General features: G+C 43.4%; 2 protein-coding genes across 3 annotated transcripts in view; one reads left to right on the forward strand and one right to left on the reverse strand.

Moving 5' to 3' along the window:
* Positions 1 to 756, reverse strand: part of NVL (nuclear VCP like) — a 42429-nt gene extending 41673 nt beyond the window's left edge. The window contains exons 1-2 of one of the 2 annotated variants that reach the window (XM_075749347.1): positions 510 to 756; positions 137 to 215 (exon numbers count right to left, since the gene is read on the reverse strand). Coding sequence is in view for 1 of the 2 variants with exons in the window: in XM_075749346.1 (XP_075605461.1) it covers positions 510 to 566 (57 nt within the window). In the remaining variant the exon portion in view is untranslated. The remainder of the gene's footprint in view (positions 1 to 136; positions 216 to 509) is intronic. The other variant, XM_075749346.1, reaches the window with a different exon arrangement.
* A 123-nt stretch (positions 757 to 879) lies between these two features.
* Positions 880 to 10011, forward strand: CNIH4 (cornichon family member 4). Its single transcript, XM_075749352.1, has 5 exons — positions 880 to 1096; positions 2508 to 2576; positions 3644 to 3756; positions 9087 to 9227; positions 9810 to 10011. The coding sequence occupies exons 1-5, from the start codon at positions 1028 to 1030 to the stop codon at positions 9835 to 9837; spliced, it is 420 nt and encodes a 139-aa protein (XP_075605467.1). The 5' UTR covers positions 880 to 1027; the 3' UTR covers positions 9838 to 10011.

A 10011-nucleotide genomic window follows, 5' to 3' on the forward strand; every position in this document is an offset into this window, starting at 1 on the left:
TGACACAGCACTGTGCCACCTGAGGGAATCACCCTTCTCCCTGCTCTTCACACGTGCGCTATGGAAGTAATGGCATTTTTACCATTTTTTTCAGTCATTTAATACATGTTTCCAAATCGAAACACCTCCGATTTACCTATATATACTCATAGCATATTTTCTTTGGACTATTCATTTCACGCTTGAACTAGCAGCGAGCTTCAGGATCAGAAGTACTGAAGAGGTTGGAAGAACGAAACAAAACAACAATAACAATAACAACAACAACAACAACAACAACAAAAGAGCTTGCTAAAGCCTTTTTAAAGTCCTGAGAGACGAGGCCAGGTTTCGGCGCTCGCTGCCGTTCCCTCCCGCACCTGAGCGGGCCGGACACCCGAGGCCCTTTTCAGTGAGAAGGGCGGAGACGCGAGGCCCACCATGCCGGCCGCGGGGGACTCCCCCGCCTCCTGCCGCCCCGTGGGGACTAGAGGAGCCGGCCAGCCGCCACCGCCTGCCCGAGCGGGTACCTGCTTAACGCGCTGCTTCAGCCGCAGGTCCACGAAATGTCCCGGCCGGCTCCGCATCGCCGCTCAGCCGCCCTCTCCGGCCGAAGGCCTCTCTGAGGTCCCAGGAGCTGTCGTAGCGCTTCGCCTGCGCGGGGCGGCCGGGCGGGAATTGTGAGCAGGCAGTGCCCGGGCGCCTCAGCCACGCTGCCGCAAGGCCCCCTTCGAACTGCCCGCCTGTACCGGCGCCGCGCCGCTCCAGCCCGGTCCGGGCGCGCTCCCTTCTCCCGCCTCTGATCCCCCGAGCCGCCTATTAAGTTCCAAAGTAAGCGCCCCCGCTCCCTCTGTCAGGGCTGTGTGAGATCCCCGGCAGCGCCCTCACGAGGAGCAGGGACATGCCCCGGCTGTCACCGCCCGGCCGCCCCCCCTGAGGCGGACTCCATTTCCCAGCACGGTGTGCGGCGGGGCGGGGCCCGGCGCTGCTCTGCTCGGGTGGGAGGGGCGCGGCGTACGGCGGCCGGGAGGGCGGCGGCCGTGGCGGGATGGAGTCGGTGGTCTTCATCTTCTCGCTGATTGACTGCTGCGCCCTGATCTTCCTCTCCGTCTACTTCGTATCCTTCTCCTCCGGGGCTGGGCGGCGCCCGGGGCGGGGCGGGTTGTGGACCGAGAGGGGCCGGGCCTGTTGAGTGCGCCGCTGAGGGTGGGCGAGCGGGGCCGGAGCCGCCGGGCCGGGGGTGGGTTAAGGGTGGCGGGGCGTGAGGGCCTGTGCTGGGTAATGGCCGCTGGCGGGGGCTGTCCCGGGCCGTAGCCCCCGGGAGCCAGGGCGGGGGGCGGCTGGTTGCGGGGGAACGGCGAGTGGTTCGGTGCCCGAAATACGTCCGCTCATCTGAGGGCTGGAGGTCGGGGGGCTGGAGCCTGCCCGCGGGCGTGTGCGGCCCGTGCTGTGGGAAACGCATCGTGCCTCGGCAGAAGTAGCGTCTGCTTGTGGTTGGTGCAGTAAAAAGAGTGCCGAAAGCCTGCTTCACACCCTCAGAAACTACCCAGGCCTAAACCAACACGGCCAGACGATAGTCTTAATTGTGAGGATGCCTCATTCTGTTTTAGATGTGAGCTCCTAGCCGGGAGACTGAGCTCCTCCACAAACAGTGTTTCCATGTTCTTTGTTACAAACTCGCCTGTAGTCTTTGCTGTCTGGCATTGTCAGACTGTCAAAGGACTGATGTGGCTTTCTTTTCTCTTTTTTTCTGAATAAAAGAGAACTGGCTGTCATACTCTTTGAAATCCTGGTGCTATTTCAGCTAGCAGAAGGACGTACGGAAGCACTTGAAAAAAATTCATCCTAGAAGGATAGGTTACTTGCTGAAAAAGGAAAAGGCTTTACCTATTTTTTTTTTTTTTAGGGAAAGAAGAAATCTCGTGCTCTTTTATTTTCTTGGAGAAAAGCATGAGCTTTACAGGATGTAGCGTGATGATGTGCACGTGTGCATGCTAAGACTTTCTTGAGAGGACTTTTCAGTCCGAAATCTTGTTTCAGTTGCTGAAAGTTCATTTGATTATGATGTTATCTTCTTATTTCCTAGCAAAGTATGAATTAATCCACTGTTTCTGTAAAAGTAATAAAAGTAAAATTTCACTATTTGGCTTTATTGTGAGGAGAGTGTAAAAAGTGCATTAACTTATTCTTCCTTTTAAGTTGTGGTTTCAAGTGTTGTAGTAATAATTCTGATGCTAAAATTATTGAGGTTTGCCTCCCTGGTCTTTTTAAAGTGTTGAACTGAACTTTAGCACTTGTGCAACAGTTGCCCTTGGAAAAACATCATAAAATAACTTGGCCTGACAATAAAATGTGGCCTAACTTCCTACGTACAGTAGGAATGAGTTGTAACTGATTGAATGTCTTTGGCAGATCAGCTGTAGAACAAGACAGTCTACGGTAAGAGGAGAGTGCTCTCCCCAGATTATTGGATAAAAATAAAGCTTTGTGTGTTCTGATTTACAATTTTTCCTTATCTTGGACTTCAGATAATTACACTATCAGATTTGGAATGTGACTACATTAATGCTAGATCATGCTGCTCAAAACTCAATAAAGTAAATTATTATTCTTTGTATTTAATGTAGTTTAAGAAAACAATCCTTCAAGTTAGCATCACAAATACCAGGGGTATAATGTGTATCTGAAAAGCCTTGATTGGCAATATTTTGCATGTATCCTTTATTTCAGTCTGCTTGTCTTTTTTTGGTTGCCTACCTTTCAGCAAATTCAGTCACAAAAGGCTGTTCTTCTGACCCTTGGTGCTCTGAGGTGGGCTGGTGCTCTGAATTCATGGGACTGAGACTTAACTCTTAGCAGAGCTCTTGAGTTCTGTGCTTTCGTTTTTGTAGGTGTGCCAAACCAAGGGTGTCTGCTCGTGACTGAATTCTGGGGTCTTAATAGCAACTTTGTGTAGTGCTTCTGTATAATTTCTAATCTCTCTTGAACAGTAGAGTGTTACAGTGATAAGGAAAAGTGCCATTTTAACCAAATTTGCTTAAAACTGATGATTTAATTAAATCAATATGGCCTTCCTGCATGGGTGTTCACTTTGATTTAAAGGTATTTTTTTTCTTAATGTAAGAGAGAATGATATCAAGCCAAAAATGTGTTATTGCCAGGGACTGACCCAATTTAACTATCCTAGTTTTCTCATTGATCAACTTTCTTACATGTTCCAAGCCTGAGGGTGTTTGTTTGTCCTGTGTCTGTGCAGATTTTAATTGTCTGCTTCTCTCATTCCTAAATCCAGTGTTCTCTGCAGTGATTTCAAATGAGCACTGTATACACTGTATACCTTCTTAACTCACTTTCTTAAATGCTTGTGTAACATAGTTGTGTTCGAACAGCTGCTGTGCTTCTTTCTAGACATTTTTCTAATACTTAGATAAAGCAGCTCTGTTGTAGTATCTTAGGGCCTGATTTCTGGCTTATTCACATGGAATCTGTCTGAAGGTATTAATTTTCCCATATTGTGATGAAATCACATGAATTTTCTTCTTCTGTGAATTTTCCGTCTGAGTTTGATATGATTAGAATCAGATGATAATGCCATATAGATCTTTTTCAGAAAGAAATTTACGTTCGTTCATATAACTTTTTTCTTTTCTTCCTTTTTTTATAGTGGGTGGTCCCCGAGGTGATTGGCCATGCTATTGTAACTGTATTAATGCTTATTTCATTGCACTGGTTCATCTTTCTCCTTAATTTGCCAGTAGCAACATGGAATATATATAGGTAAGTGCTAAGGGGTTTGTGTGCTTTTTTTCCCCTACTGTTACTAGTTTAGCTTTAGGTGCAGTATGAAGCTAAATAATATGTCATGATGAGATGTTTCAGTTGTGTTCTTGAGCTGCTGACAGTCTTCATGGATCTAACTAGCATAAAACTCTCCTCTCCTTACAATTAAACTTACAAGATACCCAGCAGTGTGAAGGATATGAAGCTTTTGGCCTTTCCTTGCATTCTCTCTAGTGCCCAGGAATCTTGATTTGTGAATCATTCCCAAGTTCCTAGGAAATAATAGCATGTTAATTGGGATTATGAAGCAGTACTGCAAACGTAGTTGTTAATGTTTTTCATGCTGTGCCTACGTGCCCGATAATGATATCGGCATAAAAGTACTTAGGTCAGCACAGCTGGTGGTTGTAAAACCATTGAGCTCTGGTGTTATCTCCTGCACCCCCCTCATTTACTGTCTTGTCTCTCCCCCTCATTTGCATTGTTTTTGGTCCCCCATCTTGCCTCTGTGTATTTGGAAGCTTTGCAGGCTTTTCATCTTACGACAACTGTCAGTGTTACTGGTCTTTGCATGCTGGGCCATGCACCACTTTGAAATGGTTTAGTTCTCAGTAGGGGTTTCCACGCAGTAATGTTGGGACTGTCGGTTCAAAAATGTTCTTTTTATTTTGTATCATTTGGTGTGCACAGAATTGAACGTTTACAGGTGTTATGCTAAAACTAGGTGTGGATTTGTTGCAAATTATCTCTAATCACTGTACTATGGGAAGTCCAAAAGACCACGTGTTTTAAGATATAGGTATGAAAAGTTGGCTGTGATTATTGTTTGCCTGAGCCTGCTTGGGCTAACTATTTGCAGGTTGAGTTGTTGGTAAAATTAAATAAGAGATTTCATAGCTCTCATTAAAAAGAAGTTCAGAATCCCTTTACTGATAAGTGCATGGTTATTTTCCCCAAGAACAAGATTATCAGCCTTGTTTTCTACAAAACTGCTAGCAAAGCCTTCAAATGTTTCTAAACTGGGGTAACATGAGACAGTATAACTTGTATGCTTGCGGTGGGTTGACCCTGGCTGGAGGCCAGGTGCCCGCCAGAGCTGCTCTATCACTCCCCCTCCTTAACTAGACGGGAGAAAAGGTATAACAAAAGGCTTGTGGGTTGAGATAAGGACAGGGAGAGATCACTCACCAATTATAGTCATGGGCAAACCAGACTGAACTTAGAGGAAAATTCATCCAATTTATTACCAAGCAAAACAGAGTAGAGGAATGAGAAATAAAATCAAATCTTAAAACACCTCCTCTCACTTCTCCCTTCTTCCCGGGCTCAACTTCACTCCCGGTTTCTACCTACTTCCCCCTCAGTGGTGCAGGGGGATGGGGAATGGGGGTTGTGGTCAGTTCATCACACGTTGCTTTCTGCCACTCCTTCTTACTCAGGGGGAGGACTCCTCACATTCTTCCCCTCACATTCCCAGCATGGAGTCCCTCCCACGGAAGAAAGTCCTCCACCAGCTTCTCCAATGTGAGTCCTTCCCACGGGCTACAGTCCTTCATGAACTGCTGCAGTGTGGGTCTCTCCTCAGGGTGCAGACCTTCAGGAGCAAACTGCTCCAGCGTGGGACCCCCACGGGGTCACAAGTCCTGCCAGCAAACCTGCTCTGGCCTGGGCTCCTCTCTTCACAGGTCCACAGGTCCTGCCAGGAGCTTGCTCCAGCGTGGGCTTCCCACAGGGCCACAGCATCCTTCAGGTGCCTCCACCTGCTCCAGCGTGGGGTCCTCCATGGGCTGCAGGTGGAATCTCTACACCCCTCATCCTTCCTCCATGGGCTGCAGGGGGACAGCCTGCTTCACCATGGTCTTCACCACGGGCTGCAGGGGGATCTCTGCTCCGGCACCTGGAGCACCTCCTCCCCCTCCTCCTGCACTGACCTTGGTGTCTGCAGAGTTTCTTACATCTTCTCACTCCTCTCTCCGGCTGCAAAAGCTTCCTGAGGTTGTTTTTTCCCTTCTTAAATATGTTATCACTGAGGCACTACCACTGTCCCTCATTGGTTTGGCCTTGGCCAGCGGCGGGTCTGTCTTGGAGCTGGCTGGCATTGGCTCTGTCGGACATGGGAGAAGCTTCTGGCAGCTCCCCCCACTACCAAAACCTTGCCATGCAAACCCAATACAATGCTTGATAAACAAATGTTGCTTAAATGCACACACATAAGTTTAGTTTTGTTTGGCCACCCATATGTACAACTGTATTATATGCTGTTGCACAAAATAACCAGTATTCCCTTTGGTATCTGCTGGCAAGTATGGAGTCTGCATTTGGCGTTTCATTTAGGCTAGACTGTTTCTACAGTCTAGAGAGAGAATGCATTTTCTTTGAAGCTTTGAAGATTTCTTGTACTGGTTACCCCTTTGCCACTTCCTTTTGCTTACTTATGTTGATGCTTTAAGTAGCCACTTGCTTTCCCTTCTAAACCTGGTCAGAGAGAATTTTAAAAGATACAGTTATTTCTATTTCCACACTTCAGGCAGTAAGCTTTGACTGCTGTTTTGAATTGACAGCTCTCATTTTAGATTTGTCATACATGGGGTAGACATTCTGAGTATCCTAAAATCCAGAGTTGTTTTCTCAATTTTAGATGTGCAGTGTAGGCAATAAATAAATATGACAATATGATACTTTGCCTGTCCTGCCACAAGATGTTAAAATGTTAAGCCTGTATTGCTAATCCTGCCTTCATTCTGAGGATCAAGGCGTTTCACCCACATTAACAGCCTGGACTATCCCATCTATAGTGAAGGAGTTGTCCACAAAAGCAAGTGTGTTGTTTAGCATTAGAAAAGAAATCTGATGATTTGGGATAGAACTTATATTTGACCCAGTGTTCAATGGACAAAAGATATGGTAGTTGGAAAAATGGTGGGCTGTAAAATAGTTTGAATACACTGAAGAGAGGAGAAGGTGTCAATTACTGACCTAGGATTAAGTGGGAACAGATGAAGTGTGTGCTTGTTATCAGCTGCAAATTTCCAGCATCAGCTGAATGTGTTGGAATCTTCTTTGCATGTTATAGTATTTCAGGAACAAATTTCTGGAGTAAATGTTGCTGCATGTGAATTCAGAAAGGTTTAAGATTAACTTTTACTCCAAGATGAGTACCAATATCAAAATAATTGTGTTGAGATTGAAGAAATCTGTGCTTTGTAGTGTATCTAAGTGATAATAGAAAGGTAAGATAATAATCCCTTCCACTTTCATTCCTTCAAAACCTGCTTAATTTTGATGAGTAAATGGTACAGTTAAAGGCAGTAGTGGCTTAATTTACTAATTGTCTCAATGATTTCAGTGAGAGTAGAGAGGTTTTGTGTGAAAGGGGCATTGGAAACAAGTCCCAGGGAAAATAAATTGGTCAAAAACAGAATCAGGGAGACTTTCAAAGTGCAGCATGTTTATTTTAACACCCTACTGGCCCTTCTTATTCAGCATACTCAGATTCTCATTTAATTTGGTTTTTTTTTTCTTCTGAATTTTGTAGTATTTTATACAATCCCCAGTGAGACATAGTTTTGTCTTACATTTTCCTTGTTTCCTTGTGTTCAGTACTAGATATTGAAGCAGCTTATTTGAAATCTAATCATGTTTCAAAATAGATTTTTTTTAGTTCTTAAAGATTTCTTAGACCTGCTACTGTGCAAAAGAAGCAAGATTTACACAGGAAATGTTGAATGTGACTAGGCAAAAATAAAGCAGCTCTTAAAAAAAGTTGAACACTTCCCTTTCTTCTTTGTTATATATACCTGCTTGAGACGGTAGGTCAGAGTAATGTGATTCTTGTTATATCTTTAAGTAGATCATACCCCCTCTTAAAACTGAAGGAGTTGTGTTTGTCAGCATCTGGCATCCTTAGGTGTATAATATAAGCTGTACTAGCTTGTAAGCCTCTTGGAAAAACTACCTCCCAAGTTCCACAAGCTTTAATTAAGTTGCATCATTTAAGTGTTACCACTCTTCTTAAAAAAAGCAAAATTAATAAATCCTAGAGATGTAAGAAAACTCTGCGCTCTGTCTCTTTCTAGGATAAATTGGTACAGAAAACTTGTGTATTTTTTGTTGTAATACTAAAAATAGACCAATCGTTTAAAACTTCAAATTTAGAAGAGACTTTCAAACTGTCGTTATTTCACATGAACTTTTTTAATGGGACATAATTGTCTTTGTTATTAGTCAAATATGCTGCAGTGCTTTTTAATGCCTCTGTGAAAGGAAAATACTGTGGTCTTAATCTTTTTTTTTTTTTTTTTTTGTGTCTCCTGCTGCTGCTAGAAAACATCCTTGTTTCTTGTTCCCCTTCTTCCCCTCCTATTATTGAACTGAATGTGGTAAGAGGTGGGGGAGTGCCTTTTGGAGTAAAAGTGGTGCCATTCTTCAAGTATGTAAAGAAAATCAAAAAGTGTTCTGTTCTGAGATCTTGCTTTTTCTCCAGGTGTAAAGCCAGGAGTTAAATTCCGGTGTAGAAAGGGTATTATTCCAGGAAGGCAGAGCCTGTATGACATTTAAGTGAAATAATACTGTTCTAGACTGAGCTCAGCTGGAGTGAGAACTTCATGTGCTTGCATTTGCTCTCTTGAGAAATGCTTATGACAGAAGAACATGCTGCTTGTTGAATTTTCACAGGACAAACATTTGTTTTGCTGGTTTTATTCTTCCTTTTGCTTACATTTCACTTTGTTTCACTCAACTTTTGTTCTTCTGTGGGTTCGGACAGCAGTACTTAACTTCTTCATTTCTGCCCAGTCTCTCCTGTCGACCTCAGTGTCTCTGCTGAGGTAACACAGGATGGTTGTGACAAAGAGGGGAATAATACACAGATCCTTTGACTTGTTTTATGCTATCTCATTTTGATCACTGGAGTTTGTGATTATCTGTGTGGGGTTTTTTTGGAAATAAAACACTAGCTCTTAGCTAAACTAATTCTTTTCCATTCTCTTTCATCTAATGCATCTTTCCACTGTGGGTGGACATTTCCTTCATAACACCAAGTAACCACACCTGGAAACTCTCCCATTTATACATGGGAAGCTGGGCTGATGCTTTTAGTACTTCTTGTCCTCCTCTTTCTTTGTGGGTTGTAGTAGCAGAGATACACGCAATATCCTGAAACTGAAATAGAATTAAAAAAGACCTCCCTTATGTTGAATTGTGAAACAATTCTTTAGATGAAAGTTCCTTCTGTGCAAGCTCTCCTCCTCCCCTCCCCCTGATGCTCCCCAATGTTTTGATGACTATACTTCTGTTGGAATTGTTTTGTTTTTTTCTTAAACTTTCAGGTATATTATGGTGCCAAGTGGGAACATGGGGGTATTCGATCCCACAGAGATCCATAATCGAGGACAACTGAAATCACACATGAAGGAAGCCATGATTAAACTAGGCTTTCATCTGCTCTGTTTCTTCATGTACCTTTACAGGTTAGTTTCAAAAATTGCTTCCAAGGAACAAAGGAATTGTTCCATTTTTATCTCCTCTATTCTGCTACTGTAATTGCTGGTATTCGTGTCTTTATCTTTTTGCATCCTGCTAAGCCTCAGTAACATATTTTGGCAGCTATCTCCAGGCTCATTATATGCCTTTATTCTTTCTGATCAAACATTGTTTGGAAACTCAGACTACTCCTTAATCTCAAACCCCCTATAAGTACAATATAAAGAGTTACATGATTTCAGCACCTAGAATAAGTGGCCTGTTTAGAGTGAAAATAATCTTGAGGACCAAGTTTATTTTACAAGTTCTGTTTTAGAAAATAAAGCTGATCTGGCTAAATTACAAACAGATTAGTTCTGCGATGGGGCCATCTACTACACGATGGAAGAACTACTGTTCTACTGCAGTATTACTTCTACAGTCCTTGTCTTCGTAAGCAAAGCACATAGCATAGTTGCCTTGACTTTCTATTTCAAAATCAAGTGCAGTTCTTTCATGAAAGCAATAGCCGTTCCTGCTTGCACATACTTCAGTAATCCACCACTCTCATGTTTTCTGTTTTGTCACAGTATGATTCTGGCTTTGATAAATGATTGAGAAGTTGAAAAAGAACCATTAGCTGCCAAATTGGGTCATCACTCCAGTGACTGGTTGTGGAGCCACAGACACCTTCCGAATATACCTAGATCAGTGTCGTCATGCAGTATATTTTTCCTCTTCGAACAAGAAATATTTTTCTGTATTTTTAACATAAAATATTTTCAAAAGACA

The sequence above is a fragment of the Balearica regulorum genome, chromosome 3, assembly GCF_011004875.1.
Source record: "Balearica regulorum gibbericeps isolate bBalReg1 chromosome 3, bBalReg1.pri, whole genome shotgun sequence".
In the NCBI taxonomy this organism is placed as follows: domain Eukaryota; kingdom Metazoa; phylum Chordata; class Aves; order Gruiformes; family Gruidae; genus Balearica; species Balearica regulorum.